We start from the raw sequence: 26,571 nt of genomic DNA on the forward strand, positions 1-26,571 counted from the left end.
TGAAAGAACTGACATTTTTAACTTTGCAATGCCAAATGAACAACATAATTTTGTTTTATTTTTTTACTACTCAACTCACTGATGTCAAGTAGTTACTATCAGATTCAAGGAGAGACACTTTACCTCAAACTGCAAAGTCAACACCTTCTTGTGTTTTTTGTTCTTAGATTCTATTATATGGTTTCTTTACTCCTTTACTCTTTATCAGTTCTGTCTTGATATGGTAGAGCCTCAGGCACTTTACTAATATATATCCTAAATATTTTTTCTTGATTCCATTATATAAAAGCTCCCATTCTTGCAACAAAATAACGATGAGAAATAAAGAGTTAAATGCAGATTTTTTTGCTATCTTAACTTTAAGGAAGCTATATAATAATGTAGAAAAATGTACAGACACACATATAGTGACCAAATAAAAGTAAGGTGTTCTTATGTAAAAAAGTGATGGATACCATTCTACATTTTTTACTTCTACTGAACATGACAATAAACTATTAGCAAACGTTGCAAATCGATTATGATATGGATGTTAATTCAGTTATTAAGTATTATGTCCCAGGAAACTGTGCAAGTTATTAAAGGTATATAGATAAGAATATATAAACATTTTTCTAAAGGATGTCACATGATAATAAATGTAAATCAGCAAAGGAAAGAGTGGAGGTGGGAAGAAATTGAGAAGTAATGTATGTTGGGAATTATAGGCGGTTATTCTTAAGTACCAAAAAGAGACAGAAAGCCAGAGGAGATGAGAGCCTAATTCCTATTGAACAGCAGGAATTAACCAGGGAATTAAAAGAAACTTCCAGGTATAAGCTTGAAAATGGGAGTCAACAATTTCAGCACAAGTAAAATTTAATGTGCCACCCAGACACTGGGCGCTATAGACAAAACAATGTCTAGACAAATCTTGCCCCTTTTTTTGAAGCTGAATAAAAATAAAACACATATGGAGGCAAGGAACAGGAAGAACATCTAGAAGATCTAGAAGAAAAATACTAAAAATAGTATTCTGCGCAAATTAGAAAAATAAAATTAAAAAGAAAAGATGCCATCAAGAAAATCCAAAGGACATTTAATTTAAAAGACCCGATATGTAAATAGAAAAGTATTTAAAATGCAGTGTGAAAAAGAAGAGGAATACAATTAAAAAATAAATTGAAAGGGTATTAACTATGTAATAGCAGATTTGATACAACAGCAAATGGGGTCGCTATGTGGAAGATTATTTTACAAACTTTTCCAGAGAGTGGAGAATGGATGGAAGCACTCGCATTATGCAAAGGAACAAAATTGTTGGAAAAAAATTAGATAAAAGATGGCAGTTATGGAGGTCTGTAAACAAAGAGCCATCACTGAGATGAATGGTATTCTGAAGAAAATGCAACCATACCTATTCCCAATCTTACTTAATATCTGCATATGCAGTTTGAAAGAGCTCATCAGATACAGGTGAGAAAACCACACTGAAGCCTGTTCCACACAGTTGGGCACCTGCTCCCAGAACTCACAGCACTACCTTTATTCTAATAGATACATTCTAGAAGGGCATTTTAATTGAAAGAATAAAGAAAAATGTACAAGCTTACAGGAAAAAAAAAACTACATTAGCCATACTGAATAATAAACAATTCACCTCAAAAATATGAAAGGCCAGGGCACGGCAAAGACAGATGCCTGACAAAATAGCACTCAATATTTGTTGAAAGAATAATGTTCTAGAAAAGTATAAATTAATAAAATTGAAAAATCAAAACACAAGTAGAAAATTTGAATAGAACCATATCCAGGGGAAAAACATTGAAACAACTGAAAAGATCTAACCTCTAAAACAGATGCTGGGACCAGATGGCTTTATGAATGAGTTCTCTCACCCTTCAAGTGACCCAATAATGCCAATAATGTTTAAACTATTCCAGGATATGAAAAATAGAATGATAGCCTGCTCATTGTATAAAGCCAGTATAATTTATATTATACTAGTATCTATATTTAGTATATTTATTATCTATATTATAATTATAAATATTTTTATAATTTTATAATTTATTATCTATATTAAATTATAGATATTAGTATATTTAGTATCTATATTAAGTATACTATATTTAGTACCACTGAATACTAAATATGATACTAAAATACGGCAAAGAAAATGAAAGAAGTAAAAATGGCAGACCAATTTTACTTTGGTATATAGGTGTAAAAATAATATAATATTTGCAAACTGAAATCCAGCAGTATATTGAAATAAAAGCAGAATAAAGCATATTAAAGATTAATAGATTCAAAATAGGGAATACATTAATATACTCTGTATCTATTCCATTCCTACCTTCTCGAACACTTCAACTGTAGAGTCCTTCATGGTAGAATGGGACAGAGGTGGTTTTCTAGGGCACTGCTGGGTCTTCTGTGCCTATCCTAGTATCTTGCCAAAGTAATCAATAAGTCTCTGTCAGTATGTGGAAAATTGAATGGAGAGGTTGTTGGAGGCTGACGGGAGGCATTTGCAATAGATACAAGTAAAATTTAGCAAATTAAAAGTTCATAAATTTCCTCAACAGGGTGTTTTTTTTACATTTTGTACCAAAAGCCTTAGAAATTCACAATTTCTGAGCCAGTAACCCATCTTCTGAGAATTTATTCTCAAGAAATAGTAAAGATCATATACAAACACTTTCATCATCCTCCTTGTTTATGATATAACATTTTCCCCTGACTTTCTTTTAAATGGTGCAGGTTTTCACAACACATGCTTAGGACCTTTCTCTACAGTGTTTCTAAACCTCTTTATCCTGGCCCATAGTTCGATTTACCATCTCTCACTGATGATCTACAAATTTTGTCTCTCGTTCTAACCTATCTTCCAAGTCCAGAACACTATACGTAACAACATTTTTAGCATCCCCCCTACACTGGGTTGTTTCAAATACATCTTAGCACAGTATTTACAACATTGAACTTACGATCTTCTCTCCCAAAGTTTGCCATTCTTTGTGGTTCTCTAAGAAATTCCATCCAATTCTTCAAATTTAGGAGTCATCACTAAAATTTCAATCCATGACCCTCCCTAAATCCATCCATAAATCCCTTTACCATATGTTATCGATATCATATTCTAAATGTTTACTAAATGTCTACTTCTCTTTAAGACCTCTACTACTTCTATCCAATGTCAAGTTATGAGTGTCTGCTCATAAAGAGCAACTAAGTAGACTCTCTACACATATGCCTGCCATTCCAATACACTGTTTACACTGCTATCCCAGAGATTAAATTTTTTAATGTGGAATATGGTCATTGATAACATATCTATACACGGAAATAAGCGTATACAAATAATAAAATATGCATCTATATCCAAATCAATAAGTACTTTTGCAGATCTATAAGGAGATATGAAGCGTGATGATGGTGATAAAGGAGAATGAACAAAGAAGGAAATGGAAGAAGAAGATAAAGATGAAGACGAAGAAAAAGAATGATAATAAGAACAAGTAGAAGAAAGACTTTTAAAATAAAATAATTATCTACAAATAATTTTAAACACTAAAAAAAGATGAAATAATAGCAATATTCAATTTCTTTGCAAACTCAGCTCAACAAGTCTTTCAAAAGCAACCACTACCGGAAAATAGACTGTGATGATCAGATGTAGTGCCTCAGAGAGAAGCACCCTCACTGTATTTCATTAATACCTTTCAATCACAGTGTCAAGGGTCAAAGAAAAAAAGAGTAAAATATGAACTGATCTAAGCAGAAGATAGAATCAATAAACCAACCAAATAAAACAATGGGCTAGTGTGACATGGCTTCGGCACCAGATGTTGCTTGTACATAAAATATTCCCCTCAACCCCAATGTTCTTTGCATACTTTATTCCTTCTTATGCAGATCTCAGCTCAAATATAATTTTCTTACTAAAGCTTTGCATGAGTTCCAAACCCCGTGTAACATTGTTTCCAATATCTTAATTTTACTTTCTTAGTGTTTATCACAATAATTATTTGCAGAGATGTTATTAAAGTCTGTTTCTTCTTCATTAGTCTTTGAGTCCTTTGAGAGTAAAAATATATACTCATATATCCACAGGGCCTATAGAGTGCCTTAAAGGCATTCTATAAATATCTGTTGATGAGATGAATAAACAAAAAAATGAGAACAAATAAATGAACAATCCAAAATCTCGCCATACTAGATTATTACTTTTGGTTTAGTTTCTGAGTTTAAGTCTGTCTCAAGATCATAAAATGTTGGCTACAATTAAATGTTTCATATATGATGAAAATAGAAAAAGGAAATTTGTGATACATAAAAACAAAATCCAAGTTTTTCCCTCTATTCCCTACTTCAATCCCACTGAGCTAACCAGTGCTAATTAACAACATGTGTATAAATTCTTCCATTCCTTTTTCCTTGTTCATAATAATAATAGCTGATATTTATTGAGTACTTATTATATCCAGACATTTGTTCTAAGCATTTTACATTTTGATTTCATTTATTTCTCAAAAATCTGTAATAAAACTACTAATGCTACCCCGTTTTGCAGATGGAAACACTGAAGTATGAAGATATTTAGCAATGTACCCAAGCTGGGAAAGTCACACAGCTGGTCAGAAACAGAGCCAGTATTCAAACAAATACTCAGATGATTTGGCACCAGAGTCCTGTGTGACTTTATGTTGGGTCTTTCTCAGTGTACACACTAACTTGCTATATATACCTGCATAACAATGTACTGAGAAGCTTTCAATCAGTAATGTGTTTACAAAGCTGTTAGAACCATGCCTGGCATGTGGTAAACACTTTTTCAGTGTATGCAATTATTGCTACAATGTTTATTTGTTTTAATGAGATAGAATCTTACTATACACATTAGTCTATAACTTGCTTGCACTACTTAGCAATATACCATAAGTATTGGATATTCTCCCTTGTTTTCTAATTTACTTATGCTTTTAAAGATGTCTGTACACGAAATCATTTTACAGAAATAGGTTCCTGTATGCTTGGAATCTCCTGTTTCCTACAATTCCTATCTTCTTCCCTTTATCCACTCTAAGGAGCATATTAACAACCTGATCATAATGTGTTTTATGAAATATTATTATTAATCCAACTGTACCTCCAAATTCAACAGAAAAGAAAAAACATTTCCAAGAACAACAGCAGAAATCCCACAAACACACTTGCAGACTAGGTCCTTTGGTCATTGTTTGTACAATACAATACCTACTTCTATGCATTTTGCTTTTCTCGTTCAAATGTATCTGATAGAAATAACTCAAAATCAACCAACAGGATTCTATTTTATTATTTTATTGTCTATGTGGTAGGCAAAGGAATAAGAGTTTATGTCAAAATTATTTTCTTGATGAGCAGTCACTTCATTTCCAGGTTTTTGCCACCATAAACAGTGCTGCAAAAACATACTCAGATATAAATTTACACATGCTGCTTTTATTGCAAGGTTAAGGAACACATCATTTTAAATATTAATAGATGTTACCAAATTGCTTTTCAAAAAGCCTGTGACAATTCACATTTCTATCATGAGTAAATGAAAGTACTCTCTTCCCCACATGACTGCCAACAGCAGGTGAATTGGTAGTTGTCACTTTATTTTGCATTTCACTGACTAGTGAGTTTGAAAATCTTTTCATACATTTATTGTCCATTTATATTTCTTTTATGTGAGTGGCCTATTCATATCCTTTGTCTATGTTACTATGAAAAAATATATATATATATTGCCCTTTATCTGTTTATCTGTCATCTGCATTGCAAAATTTTAACAAATCAAATTTTTTTCCTGTTATTTATTGTATCTTTTGCCATGGAAAAGCTTTATTTAAAATTTTGATAATTAACTTATTCGTATTTTATACTTCTGCCAGTTATTAACTTACTGCCTGTCAGTTTCATATCCAACCTTCTAAACTCAGCTCTGTGATCCTGGGGCTGAAATTGCAATTTCCATTTCTGTTTGCCAGTGAGGTCTATGTTGAGCTCTGGCCACAGTGGGAGCTAAGGGAGATGGCAAGGCTGGAGGAGGAAGCCAGGATCTGGCCTTTTCTATGTACTCCTTTTCTCCTTGCTGTGTGCCTCTGGTGGACTCCTGTGGCTTGATTCTTCATCCCAGTAGCTCTTTTTATGGCAGCAGCTGAATCAATTTGAATTTTTATCAAACTCATAGAACCATCCTCATTGCACCCTCTTCAGAGATACTAACAGCACCCGAGGAGCATCTCATTTTAGAGGTTTGAGTTTAAGCCCTTTGTGTAAGTCTTTTAAGACTTACTAATTCAAACTATAAAATATATAAAATTTATAAAATATGTAAAATATATATTTTATATATATAAAAATATATATAATATATATATTTTTGATTATATAAATCAAAAAATATATATTAAATATATATTATATATATAATATATATTATATATATAATAGTTGTATCTTAAATTATATGTTTTGGAATAAATGATGTGGTTTCTCTTAAACAGTGATATAATAATTCATCAATTAATTGGGGTTATTTGTATTATCTTAGGAAGTAATCTATTTGCTCTAGATTTTCAAATTTATTGCCATAGTAATGCTTGTATTTTCTTTTTTATATGCTATTCCTTCTATACATTTTATTTAATCTCCTCTATCATTCTAATGTATATATATATTCCACTTGATTAAAATAACTGGATTATCTATATTATTGGTTTTGTGGGTGTGTATGTGTATATATATGTGTGTATGTATATGTGTGTGTTGTGTGTCCATGTATGTGTATGTGTCTGTGTACGTGATTGTGTGCTTGTGCATGCGTGTCTATGGGTTGATGTTTGTACATGTATATGTGTGGGTTTTTTTTAAAGCCATATAGCACAGCATAATGATAAAAACATTTTGTAGTTGTTAAGAGAGTATAGCTATTAACTTAATGCTCTAGTGCAGAATTCACCAAACTTTTTTTTTTTTTATAAAAGCCTAGTTTTGCAGGCCTATAATCTTTGTCTCAACAAATTAACTCTGCCATTGTAATACCAAAGCATTCATAAACAATACACAAATGGCACGCTCTAGGATCACTCTCTGTTCGAGTCTTTTTCCTCTATCCCATGACTTTGCCCAAGTAACTTATCTTTTCATGTCTATATCTCATCTTAAATATCACCTCACCAGGAGCATTCTATGTTTCTCTACTGGATCATTATTATTTAAGGTGTGGTCTGTGCACCAGGAACATCCAAATCACCTTGGGGCTTATGAGAAATTCAAAATCTTGGGCTCCATGCAGTGGTGAGTTGGAGCTGGTTCACACTGATTTGTGAAAGCAGAATATGCACAACTCTTCCCAAATCAGAGTTCAGTGACATTGAGTTGGTAGCTTGAAATTGTCTACGGAGGGAATATTTACACCATGGCAGTTTGCAAATGCTACAAATGAGAGTGTTTTATTTCAGAAAACAAGAAAAACTTGTTTCTTGCACAGCATTGGCTTACCCCAGACCTACTGAATTGGAATCTGTATTTTAATAAGATCTCTAGAGCATTTATATTAATATTAACATTAAAATTTGAGAAGCACTGCAGTGGATCATTTTTTCTCAAAGTACATGTTAGAATCACGGAGCATGCTAATTAAAATACAAATTCCTGAAACTCATGTGTACATAGACTCAGAACCTCTTTTTTTTTTTTTTTTTTTTTTTTTTTTTTTGAGACGGAGTCTTGCTCAGTCACCCAGGCTGGAGTGCGGTGGCGCGATCTCAGCTCACTGCAACCTCTGCCTCCCGGGGTTCACGCCATTCTCCTGCCTCAGTCTCCCGAGTAGCTGGGGCTACAGACGCCCACCACGACGCCCGGCTAATTTTTTCTTTTGTATTTTTAGTAGAGATGTGGTTTCACCATGTTAGCCAGGATGGTCTCGATCTCCTGACCTCGTGATCCGCCCGTCTTGGCCTCCCAAAGAGCTGGGATTGCAGACTCAGAACCTCTTTAAGTGGAGCCTCAAGAATCTTTTTTCTGTAAAAATATGCATCATAAACAAGCTTTCTGCCTGGTTCTTAGGCACCCTAGACTTTGACAATTATTGTTCTACAACGTCTGTGCCCAGGGCATGCTTTACGTTCTAATTTATAGTGGAGCAGAACTGCAGAATCATAAAGAATTATTCCCAGGCCTTGAGACCTAATCACAGAACATATACAATTTGTATGGCTGAATTTTAGAATTGTAATGGACTAATGACCCTTTTAGGCCTTCATTTTCCTCCTTTTAGAACAGGAATGTATACAGTGGTTATCCTGTGCCTGCCCAACAATGTATATTTGGTAACATGGGGGTAGATATTTGTCTATTTTAATTTCACAGATCTACAGATTGAGAGGAATGGAATTTAAGGAGCTATACTTAAACTACGGCCCAGGTGCATCATCCACGCCTGGATCTAATTTAGGTAACAGGTTTCTGGACCGTCAGGCTGATGCCAACTGTGTGAGACTTGTGAGAGGACTTGGGGAGGGGCTGCATGTAATGTAGGAGGACTTCTTCAGGACTTTCTAAGTTCCCTCATTTGCTTAATGATAGTTTCAGAATCATCAGGGTTGGAGTGTGGGGAGGATGATGAGGTGGAAGTCGAAAGTTCTTAGCACATTGGAAATCTAGTTCAGCACTTTGTAAAGTAACCATATTTTTAAAGCCAACCCCCTTCGTGGCGTTTATCAAAGTCTCTACATTGCTGGGGATCTCACATGTGAAATTCACCTCTTGACAATTGTGTCTTTCTCTGGCAGGTTGTTTTTTTTTATCTTTTTTTCCCTAGCTCATCACATATAGCAGAGAAAGCAGACACACACAGAAACCCCCTCCAGAAATCCTTTCTCCAGTTCAACTACTAACTCTTTCATATGCTCCACATGGAAGAAGAGCTTCAAATTCATCATACGTGTCTTTCATACATGGTGACTGGTGCTCACTTTGGAATGTGGACTATATTGTTGTCAGACTTAGCTCAAACTTTGGATTTAAATATGCTATTAGCTCTAGTACTGTATTTAACACTTAGTTAATTTTAAAGAAATATTTTTTGAGTGAAGGAAAGCCACCCATTATAAAACTGAGCGTATTTTATACTTCAGGGTTTTTCCTTTCTGAATACATATTTTCATCCTACTTTACCAATGATCTTAACAATTAATGTATTATAGAAAAAAATGAAAACTTGTAATGCCTTCATAATTTGGGAAGTAAACACTATCATATAAAATATAGATCCTTAATGTGTGTAAAGTTTCAGTTTTGCAAGGTGAAAAAAGTTTTGGAGATTTGTTGTACAACATTGTATTTTTGGTAAATAATACACAGTAGAGTTAAACATTTGTGGCCGGGCGCGGTGGCTCAAGTCTGTAATCCCAGCACTTTGGGAGGCCGAGATGGGCGGATCACAAGGTCAGGAGATCGAGACCATCCTGGCTAACCCAGTGAAACCCCGTCTCTACTAAAAAAAAAATACAAAAAACTAACCGGGCATGGTGGCGGGCACCTGTAGTCTCAGCTACTCGGGAGGCTGAGGCAGGAGAATGGCGTAAACCTGGGAGGTGGAGTTTGCAGTGAGCTGAGATCGCGCCACTGCACTCCAGCCTGGGCGACAGAGCGAGACTCCATCTCAAAACAAACAAACAAACAAACAAACAAAAAATTTGTTAAGACAGTACATCTCTTGTGCTTTTTAACCACAATAAAATATTTATAACCCCTCAGAAACCTTGAAAAAATGACTGCTTCTACAGGGGGAAAAAACCTAATAAAAATAATAATAGTATATATATCCTAAAGCAGGCAGTAAAGTCAATAATAATGTAAAGCAATTTTTTGAATTTGGGAAAATTGAATTATAGAATATAATGGTGAGAATAATTAATTGAATATATAACAGAAAAGAGTATTTAAATTTAGACTGTGTTTGCTCTGAGATTTGATTCTTATTCCCTTTGGCTTACCAGGAGCAAGTGAGATTGACTCTGAACTTTAATATTTGTTTATATTAGTATATTCGTGTTTCCCTCTGACCATTATACTATATTTCATTTGCATTATTTCCAGTGAATTTTATGATGCTGGTAGTTTTACATAGAGAGGTTGGTTTTGTTAATGCACAAATGTGTAGAATTTTTTTCAAGGAAAATATAATTCGGCCAAGTACTTTGGTTCATTCGATGCTGCCTGTTTTACTCTGTTCCACCCAATCACTGTGTTGGACATAATGTGACAAAGGCTCATTTTCATCAAAAGAAATCCCTGGAGGGTTTGCTACTTCAGTGAAATGAAATTCATTAAATATAGTCTAATGTAAGGTGATTGGAATATATATATTGCAATACACATATGTATATAATTGCATTTTAGACCATTCTTATGCTACTGGGAGCATTTTTTTAAACCCTCACTTCTAAATGAAGAACCCTGCATGAAAGCTTTTTCTCTTTCTGAAAAACAGCTGGTTTCTTCAGCAATTCAACCTAGAACAAAGAAATAAAAAATACTACGTGCTAAAGCAGATCCACAGTAAAAATTTTGTAGAGGCAAGGCAAAGTAACATTAATAAATGAAGCTAATTAGACTTGATTTGCATATTCAACTCATCTTAATTACACAAGGATTCAGCAAACATTTTAAAAGCTGCAATCAATCTTTCACAGACATGCTTAGTTATTTACATGAAATAACAAAAACTAGGAGCTTTGTTAATGATTACTCTGTTTCTAAGTTATATGCCAGTGAGATCATTTCCGGAATAATAATGGAATATACTTTTTAACAACCTGTAAACCCATAAGGTTAAAATTCCAAAGAACTTTTTCACAAATACGTTTTTAAGAATTTCCAGAATATATGAAATGTTATATAAATTGCTCTATTGTATTAAAATGGTTTACCTTGTTCAAATAAAAAAAGATCTTATAAAATTCTTTTGACATTAATTTTTAAACTTGAAAACTAAGGTACTAGCTGTAATAGAGACAAGCAGTATCTAGTAGGTGATGAGTAGGAGAATTTTTTCTTGCAGTTGGCATAAACTTTAATTCTGTTCGCTCTTGGATACGATTTGCTTTCTCATCTTTAATAGTACTTTTGACTGGTCACAGAATTTGAAATTAAATAGGGGGCACAATGACATAATATAATTTATCTTTTTATCTTCAATGTTTATTTAGAGAAGTTATTTTGTAAAAATATACACAGGAATGCTGCCTCTGTGTTGTGATATGAGGGGCTGGCAGGTGCACTCAGAGTGGCTAAGTACAGAAGGTTCTGTGGACAGGAACACAACAGTGCACAAAACTTTATGCTGTGCAGCTGTCAGATGGTTGTGACATTCCATTATTAGGGCTCCATTTCTTAGAGTTTTCTTCATGAGGGTCCTTTTATAACATCAAAAATCCTGACCCTTTTTCTTGAATTACCTTGAAAAGGTGGAGGTCGTGTGGTTAGGAAAGGAAAGCTGGTGAAGGGTGCATTTACCAAACTTGCAACATGTGTGTGTGTGTGTGTGTGCACGCATTAATTTAAAAATATATATTAAATGCTTCCCACGTGCTAATTCATCGTTTTGGTTATAATTATGAAGTGATAAAGACAGTGCACTAAACATCATCTCTGCTATCATAGAGCTTGCAATCTGCATGTTATGACTATGTAATTGTTAACATTTATTGAGTACTTGCTTTGTCCCTGGCAGCAATCAAAGAACTTTACACCAATGAATTTGTTAAATCCTCACAATGGCACTATCATGTAGATACTATATTATTTCTATTTTACAGATGAGAAAACTGAGGCTTAGAGTGTTCCAAGGACACAGTAGGCAGGAAAGCCCAAATTCAGACCCAAGTAGTTTCACTTCAGACACTGAGCTTTTAATCATTACATTATATGCTTGTGTAATATCCAAGTCTGTTTAGATATATATTCAAATATGTAAAATATACAACTTTCCATTTTGAGACTGCATATAAGCCCAAAATATATTCATGCAATGTATGTATAATACAATAAATAGTATAAAATAATGTCACAGTTTACCTTTTGCAACCAGTTAATGCTCCAATGGCTATTGTATTGCTAATACATTTTATAAGTAGTAAAATAAAGATATCTGTAGGTCTTTGCAAGGGGTTGAATTATGTCCCCTTAAATCCATATGTTGATGTCTTAATCCACAATATCTTGGAACGTGACTGTATTTGGAGATAAGGTCTATAAAGAGATAATTAAAGTTAAATGAAGTCATCAGGGTGGGCCCAAATCCAGTATGACTGGTGTCCTCATAAAGAGATTAGGACACAGATAGACACAGGTGAAAGGCTATATGAACATACAGGGAGATGACTCATAATGAAGCCAACCATGCCTGCACCTTGAGCTTGGACTTCTAGCCTCTACAACTGTGAGGAAATACATCCCTTTTGTTTAAGTCACCCAGTCTGTGGCACTTTGTTATGGTAGCTTTAGCAAATTAGTATAAACTTAATTGTGTCTAAGGATGAGAACACCACTCAATATCTGAAACCAAAAAGTTGAATGGATAATACACTTAAGTGTGGAAGAGTTATACTGGTCAGAGCTGCCCATTGAGCAAATCCAATTGCTGATTTTATATCCAGTTTTTGTAAAAAGTTTACTTTTGATTGTATTGGTTACAAAGGCAGGCGTTGGTTGAAGTCACTCTTAGAAAAGTAGCTTGTGTTGGTCAATGAGACTTGTTTTTTGCCAGTTACAGAAGTAGAATGAAGTTGATAATAGCATTAGAAATATGTTCACTGTAGTGCATCCTGAGCCAGTTGGGTGACTTTCAAGTCGCATCTGTTGCTATTTGGCTTTTACAGAAATGTTCACTTAAGTTAGTTGTCATTGATCAATTAGATAGGTTTAAAATCCACTCTGATTGTTTACTTGTAAGCAGGGCTATAGAACTGTTGCTAATTGATTAGATGAGTTTATAACTAGTTCTGGTGTTTGTGACCATGGATGGAGAACACTGAGTCTTTTCCTGGGAGAGTGGTGACTTTTAAAATTCTCAGCAGTGAACAAAAATTAATAAGTATAACAAGGAATAGAGCAAAAGCTACAGATTAATCTATAAATAATACTATCTCTTACTTGTGTAGGCATTATGTTAATTGCTTTACATAAATTTCTCTCACTGTAAATGGAGATTTAAAATATTTCCAATTACCTATGGTAGAAATTAAAAGAATTGCTATATGCAAAGTATTTAGTATAGTGTTTATGCAAATAAGAGATAGTATCAATAGTTTTCCAATAAGCTGAGTTTTAAACTCTGCAACTTCACTCAAATATCACATTCTTAACCACCACAATAATTATAAAATGCATATACATTATGGTTTCATTTATATGAACTGAGGTAGACACACAAGACAGTGAGGAAAGGTGATTGTATATATATATGGACTAGTTCATGAAATATACAGCAAACATGATTTATGGTAGTTGCCTCTGGAGGTGACCTAAAATAGGAGACTAACTTTTCATTGAATAGTGTTTTGTAATATTTGACTTTACAACCATATTTTTATATTTCCTTTCTCAATAAAATATAGTTAATAAAAATTGTAGGGATGTTTTTACTAAGAAGGGCATGAGGAAATGTTTTAGAATACTGGAAACATTTCATATCGCAATCTGAATAAAAAATTACACCGATATATGCACAGATAAAAATGTATTGAGGTAAGCCCCTAAGATTTGTGCATCTTAGTGTATGTAAATTATATGTCACTGATAGTCTCTGTGTCTCCACCCAAGTCTCTCAAATTGCAATCCTCATAATCCCCATGTGTTGAGGGGAGGTGATTGGATTGTGGGGGCAGTATCCCCCATGCTGTTCTCATGATTGTGAGTTCTCACGAGATCTGATGGTTTTATAAGCATCAGGCATTTTCCCTGCTTGCACTTCTCTCTTGCCTGCTGCCATGTAAGACATGCCTGCTTCCCCTTCTGCTATGATTGTAAGTTTCCTGAGGCTTCCATGGGAACTGAACGGGGAGTCAATTAAACTTCTTTTGTTTATAAATTACCCAGTCTCAGGTATTGCTTTATAGCAGTGTGAAAATGGACTAATAAAATCACTAATATAAAAATTGATTTAACATATCAAAAAGGCAGTTTTTTTTGTTTTCTCTGACATTTAATTTATTTTATATTGTTTAACTTTTAGGTTCAGGAGTACATGTGCAGGTTTATTATATAGGTAAATTGCATGTCATGGGGATTTGGTGTATAGATTATTTCAAGACCCATGTAATAAACATAGTACCTGATAAGTAGTTTTTCAATACTCATCCTTCTCCCACCTTCCACCCTCATGTGGGCCCTGATGTCTCTTGTTCCCTTCTTTGGGTCTATGTGTACTCAATGTTTAGCTCCCACTTAAATACCAAAACATGTGGTATGTCGTTTTCTGTTCCTTGTTGCTATGTTAGTTCACATAAGATAATGACCTCCAACTCTATCCATGGGCCTGCACAGGACATGATCTCATTCTTTTTTATGCTTGAATAGTATTAATGGTGTATATGTAGTAGTTTTATTCTTCATCCAGTCTACCATTGATGGGAATTTAGACTGATTTCATGTCATTGCTATTATTAATAGTGCTGCAGTGAACATATGTGTGCATGTGTCTTTATGGTAGAAAGGCATTTCAAAATCTAGTCTTGGAGAAAAAAAATGCATCAAGTGGACTCACTTCATATTTTTGTCTTAAATTTTTTTCAAAAGCATATGAAATTCATTGATTAAGTCATTACAATGAGAAAGGACATTTGTAAGCATTAGCACTTTAATGATTTTAGTGATGATGTGCTTGGCTACTTATTTTATGATTTAATTTTGGTCTAATTTTTAAGAGTTTTTAAAAGTTTTTTGGTCTTAAGTATGACTTTTGATAAGTATTATTTAATTTTCTTTCAAATTTTCACATGACACTATTGACACTTAAAAGACTTCTACTATTTTGAGGGAACAAGATTAATCTTTATACATAGGATTCATGGTCAGTCAGGCTAGGCTAGCTTGTGTTACGGTAACAAACAACCTCCAAATCTCACAACATGTGTATCTTGCTTCAGTTCTGTGTCCTTCATGGGTTGGAAGGTAGGTGTAAGGGGATTCCTGCTCATCTTCCCAGGGATCCAGGCAGATCTCTCAGCCATGACTTCAAATGTTGTTTGTTTCTGCCAGGGGGAAAAGGGACTCCTGGAGGGCATTTGCACCTATCGTTAACTGCTGAAAATGTGGAGTTGGGGAGAACTCCAGAGGAGTATTCCATGTCATTTCCACTTACCACTCTTAAGCCAGAGCTCATTGCATGGTCTCTCAAAAGCCCATGGAGGGTTAGGAAGCGCACATCTACCCAGAAAGTAGGAATATTGGAAAGATTTGGCAAATGGCCTCACTCACTCCATCTTCTTGCACATAAAGGGCTAAGGGACTTTGGAATCAGACAAAACTGGGTTAGTGTCACGGCTCTGGCACTTTTTATTTGTGGATTAAATACCACTGTTTTCATCTCTAGAATGTGAATTACAATAGCACCTATCTCCTAGCATTGCTGTGAGGATTAAATATGATAACAACTGTCAAACACTTAGCATAATGCTTTAGGTATGTAATAAACAGTCAATGAATGTAAAGCTGCATCCTCCACCAGGAATCACCATTTCCCTGTAGTTGTTTAAAATGTTAATAGGCAATGGAAAAGTCAATGGGTGAATACGCTCCTGGGTTAGAACTACATTGAAGCAAAGGTGTTGGGGAATAAGATGGTGCACGCATTTCGTGTCATGACTGATCAGGATGAAAATAAATATTGAGAAGACTAAGCTATTTGTCCAATAATAAAGCATATCTGGTGAGGGTGGGTTTTTTTTTTTTTTTTTTTTTTTTTTTTGCAATTTCATTTATAATCTCCATGTAATTATGCTTACTTTTTCATTCAATAAGTGTATCGTATCTTACCAGAGCTGTCTTAGGCCTTGGGGATGATAAGATGAAGGACATGAGTTTCTCTTGTGGAGCGTAATTCTAGAGGCAGGAGACAACAATAAACAAGGAGAAAAATTCATGAAATAATTTTGTTAACAAGGACTGATATGAAGGAAACAAAAAGGGGTGACCCATTTTTCACGTATTGGCATCTGGGAATATAGTTGAACCCTGAAATATCAAGGATGTGACACAGTGGAAGCTCAGTTCTCATTCATGGACCAATTGTAAGGTCCCAAATGGCGGCTTTTCTCCTTGTGGTGGTTGAGAAACCCAGGTTCTTTCCAGTTTATGCTGCCTCATCATCTAGAGCCCTTCTGCATGCAGCCGGCAAAGAAGGGAAAATAAGGAGTTTGGCAGATTATGGGGGATATTTTTTAAGGGCCAGGCCTATGTTGGACTTACTTCACAACTGCCTGTGTTAGCAATGGAAGAGATCCAAGTTACCCTAAGGTACCGACGGCCAATCTGCAGGTGTCTGGAGCAGCTTCAGCCTTTGCCTCCTCAGAAGAAAGAATTCGACTGAGGGGCATAAAGCAGAAAAAGAGACTGAGGCAAGTTCCAGAGCAGGAATAGGAGTTTATTTTAAAAGGCTTTAGAACAGGAAGGAAAGGAAAATTCATTTGGAAGAGACCCAAGCAGGTTCCTGAAGGATCAAGGAAGAAAAGAGAGCAAAAAAGGGAGGACTTTAACCTTGATGCTGGGACTCTATAGGCTTACCTCTTTCCCATGATTCTTCTCGTAGGGTGGGCTTCCTGCATGCGCAGTGCTTTCGTTACCCTTTGGAATTGAGCACAGGCATGCAGTGTGTTTAGGGAGGTATATGCATGCCCGTCTGAGGCTTTTTCCTTTCTCCAGTGGTGTGTGCCCCCAGAATGTCATACTTCACCGTTTTGTCTCTGAACACACATGCCCAAGAAGCTACTTCTCCCTGGGGCCTGCGTTCAATGAACACTTTAATGTTAACAAGTATGGACCATCAGGAGATTGTCTCTCTCTCTGGCTAATAGGTTAAATATCATCTTTAGAGAGGCAATATCACAGAACCATCACCCAACATTTCTAGTGGGTGATGGGAGAGGCTTCTCCTGCCCAGCTCCTGCCTAACTACCTATAGCACCTGCATTTCACTGAGCAGAACTCAGTCACATGGCCACACCTGACCTCTAGTCTGGCTGTGTGCCCAAGAGGAAAAATAAAAGTGTTTCATGAAACAGTTTCTGCTCCTCTAATGACTGGTTGTAAGAGAGAGGTCAGGAAATTAGATCTCAGACAGCATGAAAAAGGTTGTGTTTGGATTGAAAGCAGCATGGGAAGGATAAGGACACGTGTATATCTAGATGAGAACATCTGCAAGAGAGGAAACAAAGCACAAAGGCGAGAGCATTCCAGGCCATTAGCAAACAGGAAGGCCAGTGTTACAGCTGTATGTTCTTATATCTATCTGTACTTAGTTATCCTGACAGTACAAAGGAGGTTTCTGGATGAGATATCAAACCATTTACTCACAGAGAAGACTATTTATTTTCTATTCCTCAATTCCTTTTGTGGGGGGCAGCAGGGCTGGGTGAGAACCAGGTATACCTTGTGGGTCCAGGAGGAAAGGGGTTATGGACCACTAGAAAGGAAACCCCAAACCACGAAATTCAATTTTCCTTCTTCCTTCGGGAAGTGGGGGTTGGAGGGAGAGAGGGAAACAGAGAGAGAGAGAGAGAGAACAGTAAAGAAACCTTTGCTCTGAAATCTAAACAAATCTTCCCAAAATGAAGGAAAGCTTCTGGGCTTGCAACCCTTGGATGTGAAGGAATGCCTCAGGGTGAGATGTCCCTGTATCTCCCCAAGGGTCTCTATCTTTACGGTTGCTACTCAGTCACTCTTTAACTCAGGTGCCAGAACTCTGCTTAGAAAACCCTGACCATGAAGAAATATGAAACTATTTGAGGAACACAGTGAAAGAGAAGGAAGAGTGGTGAAAGATGAGGTCAGATACAGAGACAAGAGCCAAACAATATAGGGCATTAGGACATAGGCAACGAGTTTGGAATTTTTTTAGTGCAATGATAATTTCTTGGTTGGCTGTATGCAGGAGCATGGCATGGTCTGATTCAGATTTTGTTTGTTGCTCTAGTGGCGGTGAAAGGGATGACTGGCAGTGGGGTGGAGTGGGAGAGGGAGGCTCCTGCCACAGTCAGGGTCTATAGGGTGACAGCCTGCCCCCAGAGTGGTGATAGTGGCAAGGGACGAAGCTGAGCAGAGTAGGGCTATATTTTGTAGAAAGACGTGTTGTAGTGGATAAGGGTTGGGGCTGGAGTGGGGAAAGAAAGAGAGGTATTCTGATTCCCAGGTTTTTGGTTGCTTTTGTTTGTTTAAGCACCTGGTGATGCCATTTATATGTATAAAGATTTCATGAGGATCAAAATAGACAGTTGGGAAGTCGTAAATCAACAAGTCTTCTTTTGCTTATTATGTCTGACATGCTGCATCAGACAGGTCACCAGCAAGAAAGAGGGGACTCACAGAGTAAGTTCAAGTTTAGTGTTTACAGAGGTATGGGTGCCATTAAGGGAGCTAGCACAGCAGCCAGGGACTCCCAACAATGGGAAATCATCACTGCCCACTACCACTAGGTCTGAAAGGGGAGGAGAAGGAAAGCATTATTGGATGCAGTGTGCAAGTGGCCATGAGAAAGGATACAGGGGCTGTGGAATTTGGTAGAGAACAGGGCCACTGACATAATCACAGCTGAACAGGAGGTAGCAGAAGTGGCAATTTATCCATTCTCTCTCTCTTTCTGCTCGTCCATATCCTACAGGTACTTCTGTTTGGTGGAACCCAACCAGACCCCAGAGGTCCTAAGAACCTAGGCAATGTAGTTAGTAGAGAGCCTGGCATAGGGCAGGGCAGAGCCAGGTGGAGAATGAATCTGAGGGCAACAGAAAAAACAGCACCCATGTCCCCAAGAGCACTTTAAGAAGGCAAATAGACATTCAAAGTTGGAGCACAGTGGAGAAGTAAGGGCAGAGATGTCAACTGGAAAATATTCAGCATTTCAATAGTATATGACAAATATTAAGAGCCAATATTTTTCAAGCCCTTACTTTGTGCTAGGCAACATACCAACATTTCCTGTGCATCTCAGTTAATTCTCCTAACAAAGCTATAGGTTAAATGCCATTATCTTATTGTACATATCAGGCAACTGAAGCCCAGTACAGTGAAGCAATTTGTTTAAGGTCACACAGCTATTAGGTGGCAGATCCAATAATTAAGTCAGCCATTTCTACCCCCAGGGCCAGTGATAGAGATCATTACTACACACAGCTTCTCTGTCTGAGAGCATCAAATGCTGGAGCAATGCATATTGGGTCACATGATTTTTTTTTTTTTTTGTAAATTCCTTTCTTTTGTATTTTTTCTCCTTTTGAAAGAAAACATTTCTGACAAGAATTCATCAAAGAAGAGATTCCAAATTTTAATGTCCCAGTTTGAGTATTGCTTTTGATTAAGGCTATTTGCAGACTAGAATATTAGTAACCCTCATATTCCGTGTACCACAAAAAGAGGAGATTCGTTTTTATCTAGGGAACAAAGCTGTGTAGAAAAGCTTTTTTAAGCTTTTTTAAGATTTTTTAATTCATGAAACATTTATCTTTGAGTCAGGTTTTGTTACAGCAGCACAAATGTGGTCCATCAGCATTTTCTTTATAACCCCATATTTCCAGGGCTTTTCAAGAGTGCCATAGAGATTCTACTTTGAATTAAAACTTGGCATTCAGAATTTGAAAAAAAAAAAAAAAAAAAAAGCTACTACATTTTTCCTTACCAATTAATCAAATAGTTTAGAGATTCTCAAGTTAGAAAAGCAAAACTTTTATTAATACAAAAAATATTTTAAGACAACTTTGTTAATTTATATCTTTGTAAAAATATTAGCACTCAGTATACAAGTATTAATATTACATCACTGTATATTAGCTCTGAAAATTAACCAAAATGTTACTAAGATAATATAAAAAACGATGACATCTTATGCCTTGCCTTTTTGGCTTTGTGAGTAATTTATTTCTATTTTGGGAATTGGGATGATTTGAAGTTCTTAGCATAATTGGTTTAAAGTTACAACAGCATCAAGATACTAAACCATAATAACAAGGGTGGTTGGAATACTGAGAGAGTATCAAAGGGTTCCAATTTATTTTTGTGAAATTTAAATTTATGTGGGGAAATTTTACACTCTGTGAACAAAGATTCATAGCATGAATTGATTCTTCAAATTGATATTTGGAAGTTAACTTGCTAAGTATAATGGCGATAATGAGGACAAAGTAGAGCTTAGTGATAAAGTCTTTCCAACTTTGCTTGGTTCAGAAATACTCCATGAATGGCCAATAACAGTGAGGGGCATCACGATGATCTATCTTTCATAGCTCATTTTGCAGTCTTTTCTGTAATCTCTCCCAGCCTTCAAAGATTTAAGGTTAAGTAAATACAAAGTAGTGAATGAGAGCAGACAAAGACTTTTCAGTGAATCTACTCTTCTGACTGACTTCTCTCCAGCCACACTGGCTTCCTTGTTGTTCCAGAAATGTGTGAGGCAAACATCTACTTGGGGATGTTTGCTCTAGTTTTTCTTTCTACCTGGAACACTTTTCCTCCAGATGTCTGCTTGGCTAACTCCCTTACTATACTTTCATTCTTTATTCAAACCTCATCTTCTGAGTGAGGTCAAACTGGGTAACTCTACTTGATAATGTGATTTCCCTTAGTTCCCAAATCCCAAAGTTCCTACTGTTACTAACCTTGCCTGACATTTTCTTTTCAGACTTACTATCTTCTAGTACATTTTATGCCTTTATAACAAAATACCCATCTTCCCTACTAGAATATAAGGTCTGTGAGAATAAGGTTCTTTGTCTATTTGTTGACATATCCTAAGCACCTAGAATTGTGCTGACAAATATTAATTGCTCAAAAATATTTGTTGAATGAACAAATCGTTGAATGAAATCTGAATTTTCAAGCACATCGCAAGACTCTCCAAGCAATAGTCCACATATGACTTTCCCTTGTTCTCCTACAGAATTTGGGTTATTTCCCTACAAGAGTCAAGAACGCCCTTTGAACATTGGTGTTCAAAATGAAAGGCCCCACATTTAGATATTTAGATCCCTATTATAATGTGTTATAGGTCCATCTTTCATGGAAACATTTAAACTGAAGCTTGGATGTTTTTGTAATTAATTTTAATTTTAGCTATTATTTGGATAAGTTAAATTGAATGAATAGATGTAAAGTTTATTTTTCACAAAACAAATGCTTATTCTATATTTTAAAATGCCACTGTATATATTTTATAAATTTTTGTTAATGCTGAAATGTGAAAATTCAGGATCTAAAATGTGATTCTATAATCTAAAAAGAAAAAGAGAAGCCCCCACCAGCAGTAGATATGCTGTGCTGAAAACAACAGCTTTCTAATAAGGGATTTATTAATAGTCCTTAGCCTCAGGGCTTGAAAGCTATGCTAATTGAGAAATAGAGCCACTTAGTGAGAGTTTACTATCAGCTCAATGGTGTAAAAGCAGCAACAGGAGAATTTCAGTGTAGATACCAGTACTATAGTGTGCTCCCCACTCTAGTTCTGTATGATTCGAATAGTAGTTGATAGCAAAAGCTAGTATTTTCCATGGTGAAAATGTATTAATTCTGGGGGGAGGGGCTAAAAGTACTTTAAAACTTAAATAAAAGCATCTTTGAATTCCTTTTTACATTCCAAATGAAATTTATTTGACTTTATTTCTGCTTTGTCTTCCTAGGGTATATGTGAACAGTCACTTTATGGTCACATGCATTCTATCAATGATGCCATTTTTGATCCCAGGGTAAGTTCAGTTCTCCCAGTAAATTGTTTTTAATGCTTCATATATACAAATTCATTTTTACTAAACAAATTTCCAAGCTAAAATGTTAAGTTAATGGGGTGAGAAGAAAAACTTTAGAAATTAGTTGTAAACAATAGGAAAAGTCCATAGATATATAGGGTTGCAGAATTTTAAAATACACACACACACACACACACACACACACACACACACACACATACACACATACACACCACAAGTCGTGGCAGGAGTGACAAGGAATTCTACTGTAGTCAACTTTACTCAAACACATTTTTAAGATCCTTTTGTCCAATTTGGGCTTCAAAAAAATAGGTGGGCTATAGACTGCATAAAATTTTAATGCAAAATCATTAAAATAACTATAATCGCTCTAATTTTTCTTTAAGAAAACCTGGAGAATAAAAAGCAGTTAAAGAAACAAATTTTCTCCAATTTAGAACAGAACAATCTTGATTTGACAGCTTTTAATTACTCATGAAAAAGTTTCAAATACGTCCTTCTTCATGTAAACTGATGACAAAACAAAAATGTTTATCTGCCACTGGAGGTATTCATTCAGGTGTAAGGATGATTTCACCAACAATGAAGAGTGTTGGAGAGTCCTTTGTGTTTTCTATGGTTTGAATGTATTCCTCCAAGTTTATGTGTTGCAAACTTAATCCCCAATGCAACAGTGTTTGGAGGTGGAGCCTTACAGGAGATGTTAGGTCTTGAGGGTAGTGCCCTCCCCCCTGAAGGAGTTGTCCTTTAAAGAACTTGAAGCTGCAAGTTCTATCCTTTTGCTCTCTCACTCTTTTGTCCTCTCACCCTCTGATATGGGATGACAGCACAAAGGTCCTCATAAAGTTGTGGTGCCATGCTCTGGGACTTCCCAGCCTCCAGAACTGTGAGAAATAAATTTATTTTATTTAAAGTTATCCAGTTTGTGGTTTTCTGTCATAGCAACAGAAAACGGATTAAGAAAGTTGCCAAGTTAATTGAGGATATCTTTAAAAGGGTTCAGATAGTAATTAAGGAAGGATGATTTAAGTCTGTTCTCAGATGAAAGAGATTTGGCTAGATAGATGACCTCTCAAGTTCCTTTAAACTCTATGATTTAAATCTGTCTAACATTTTGGTTGTCTGGAAGTTCCCAGTAGAGTAAGAATCTTAATTCCAAATTCCACTTCTTTTCCAAATAGCTCTAAAAGATACCTGATGGATTACTTACATCTAACTTCACAATGAGAGCATAGTCAAAATTCTGTTACCATCATGCTAGTATAATTCTTTTAGAACGAGGAAAAATGCTCACTAAAAATTATGTCTACTAAGGGAAAGTTGATTGCTCCAATTGGAATCGTGATTGTGTCATTGTCAGGCCTGGGAATTTTAATGATGGGCTCAACCAAAATTACATTTTAATAGATTGGTCTTTGTAAGAAATATTCCATCTAATTTTCTGTAGTGAGCCAATTAGTTGGAAAGTATTATAGATTAGTTCTAGATACCAAGGAATATTTTATTTCTAGCAGGGTATGGAAACATTTAAATACTATGGACGCATGATGAAATAGAATGTAGTTTTATGTTAGAAGTCCATTAAGTGGCTTATAGCTTCATATGCCCTACAAAAATTAAATGGGAACTGAAATGAATAATATTTTGTAAACAGGCATTTTGTTTTGGCAAGCAATATTATAACTGCAAAAGACACAGCATTTTACATTCTAAATATTAAACTTAATAAATATGGAAATAAGCAAATTAGATTTATTGAATCAGCAATAAAGAGAGACATAGATTAATTACCCATATTTCAAAGGACAAGATAACAGATATGAGGTTTAAGTGTCCAATGTCAAAGTAGCTAATTTTTTTTAATTATTGTTATACTTTAAGGTCTAGGGTACATGTTCACAGTGTGCAGGTTTGTCACATAGGCATACATGTGCCATATTGGTTTCCTGCATCCATCAACTTGTCATTTACATTAGGTATTTCTCCTAATGCTATCCTTCCCCCAGGCCCCCACTCCCTGGCAGGCCCCAGTGTGTGATGTTCCCTGCCCTATGTCCAAGTTGTTCAATTCCCACCTATGAGTGAGAACATGCAGTATTTGATTTTCTGTCCTTGTGATAGTTTGCTCAGAATGATGGTTTCTAGCTTCATCCATGTCCCTGCAAAGGACATGAACTTATCCTTTTTTATGGCTACATAGTATTCCATGGTGTATATATGCCACATTTCCTTAATCCAGTCTATTATTGATGGACATTTGGGTTGGTTCCAAGTTTTTGGTATTGTGAATAGTGCTGCAATTAACATACGTGTGCATGAGTCTTTACAGTAGCATGATTTATAATACTTTAGGTATATACCCAGTAATGGAATTACTGGGTCAAATGTTATTTCTAGTTCTAGATCCTTGAGGAATCGCCACACTGTCTTCCCAAATGATTGAACTAATTTACACTCTGACCAACACTGTAAAAGCGTTCCTATTTCTCCACATCCTCTCCAGAATCTGTTGTTTCCTTTTTAATGATCGCCATTCTAACTGGCATGAGATGGTATCTCATTATGGTTTTGATTTGCATTTCTCTAATGACTAGTGATGATAAGCATTTTTTCATGTGTCTGTTGGCCGCATAAGTATCTTCTTTTGAGAAGTATCTGTTCATGTCCTTTGCCCATTTTTTGATGGGATTGTTTGCATTTTTTTCTAGTAAATTTGTTTACATTTTTTGTAGATTGTGGATATTAGCCCTTTGTCAGATGGGTAGATTGCAAAATTTTTCTCCCATTCTGTAGGTTGCCTGTTCACTCTGATGGTAGTTTCTTTTGCTCTGCAGGAGCTCCTTAGTTTAATTAGATCCCATTTGTCTATTTTGGCTTTTGTTGCCATTGCTTTTAGTGTTTTAGTCATGAAGTCCTTGCCCATGCCTATGTCCTGAATGGTACTCCCTAGGATTTCCTCTAGGGTTTTTATGGTTTTAGGTCTAACATTTAAGTCTTTATTCCATCTTGAATTAATTTTTGTATAAGGTGTGACGAAGGGACCCAGTTTCAGGTTTCGTCATACAGCTAGCCAGTTTTCCAAGCACCATTTATTAAATAGGGACTCCTTTCCCCATTTCTTATTTTTGTCAGATTTGTCAAAGATCAGAGGTTGTAGATGTGTGTTGTTATTTCTGAGGCCTCTGTTCTGTTCCATTGGTCTATATCTCTGTTTTGGTACCAGTACCATGCTGTTTTGGTTACTGTAGCCTTCTAGTATAGTTTGAAGTCAGGTAGTGTGATGCCTCCAGCTTTGTTCTTTTTCCTTAGGATTGTCTTGGCAATGCAGGCTCTTTTTTGGTTCCCGAACTTTAAAGTAGTTTTTTTCAATTCTGTAAAGAAAGTCATTGGTAGCTTGATGGGGATGGCATTGAATTTATAAATTACCTTGGGCAGTATGATCATTTTCACAATATTGATTCTTCCTATCCACGAGCATGGAATGTTCTTCCATTTGTTTGTGTCCTCTTTTATTTCATTGAGCAGTGGTTTGTAGTTCTCCTTGAAGAGGTCCTTCACATCCCTTGTAAGTTGAATTCCTAGGTATTTTATTATCTTTATAACTATTGTGAATGGGAGTTTACTCATGATTTGGCTCTGTTTGTCTGTTATTGGTGTATAGGAATGCTTGTGATTTTTGCACATTGATTTTGTATCCTGAGACCTTGCTGAAGTTGCTTATCAGCTTAAGGAGATTTTGGGCTGAGACGATGGGGTTTTCTAAATATACAATCATGTCATCTGCAAACAGGAACAATTCAGGAGCAGGTTGTTTAATTTCCATTTAGTTGTGCGATTTTGAGTGAGTTTCTTAATCCTGAGTTCTAATTTGATTGCACTGTGGTCTGAGACAGTTTGTTGTGATTTCTGTTCTTTTACATTTGTTAAGGAGTGCTTCCAATTATGTGATCAATTTTAGAATAAGTGCGATGTGGTGCTGAGAGGTAAGTATATTCTGTTGATTTGGGGTGGAGAGTTCTGTAGATGTCTATTAGGTATGCTTGGTGCAGAGGTGAGTTCATGTCCTGGATATCCTTGTTAACTTTCTATCTGGTTGATCTGTCTAGTATCGACAGTGGGGTGTTAAAGTCTCCCATTATTATTATGTGGGAGTATAAGTGTCTTTGTAGGTCTCTAAGGACTTGCTTTATGAATCTGGGTGCTCCTGTATTGGGTGCTTGTATATTTAGGATAGTTAGCTCTTCTTGTTGAGTTGATCCCTTTACCATTATGTAATGGCTTCTTTGTCTCTTTTGATCTTTGTTGGTTTAAAGTCTTTTATCAGAGACTAGGATTGCAACCCTGCTTTTTTTTTTTTGCTTTCCATTTGCTTGTTAGATCTTCCTCCATCCCTTTATTTTGAGCCCATATGTGTCTCTGCTCATGAGATGGGTCTCCCGAAGGCTGCACACTGATGGGTCTTGATTCTTTATCTAATTTGCCAGTCTGTCTCTTTTAATTGGGGCATTTGGCCTATTTACATTTAAGGTAAATATTAGGTGTGAATTTCATCCTGTCATTATGATATCAGTTGGTTATTTTG

General features: G+C 35.8%; 1 protein-coding gene across 3 annotated transcripts in view; it reads left to right on the forward strand.

The window, feature by feature from the left end:
* The window catches only part of SPAG16 (sperm associated antigen 16), a 1,175,325-nt gene that overhangs the window by 835,353 nt on the left and 313,401 nt on the right, over positions 1-26,571 (forward strand). For all 3 annotated transcript variants that reach the window (XM_023220360.1, XM_023220353.2, XM_023220369.2), the window contains one exon: positions 21,903-21,968. In XM_023220360.1, coding sequence (XP_023076128.1) covers positions 21,903-21,968 — 66 coding nt within the window. The remainder of the gene's footprint in view (positions 1-21,902; positions 21,969-26,571) is intronic.

The sequence above is a fragment of the Piliocolobus tephrosceles genome, chromosome 11, assembly GCF_002776525.5.
Source record: "Piliocolobus tephrosceles isolate RC106 chromosome 11, ASM277652v3, whole genome shotgun sequence".
Classification (NCBI taxonomy): Eukaryota; Metazoa; Chordata; class Mammalia; order Primates; family Cercopithecidae; genus Piliocolobus; species Piliocolobus tephrosceles.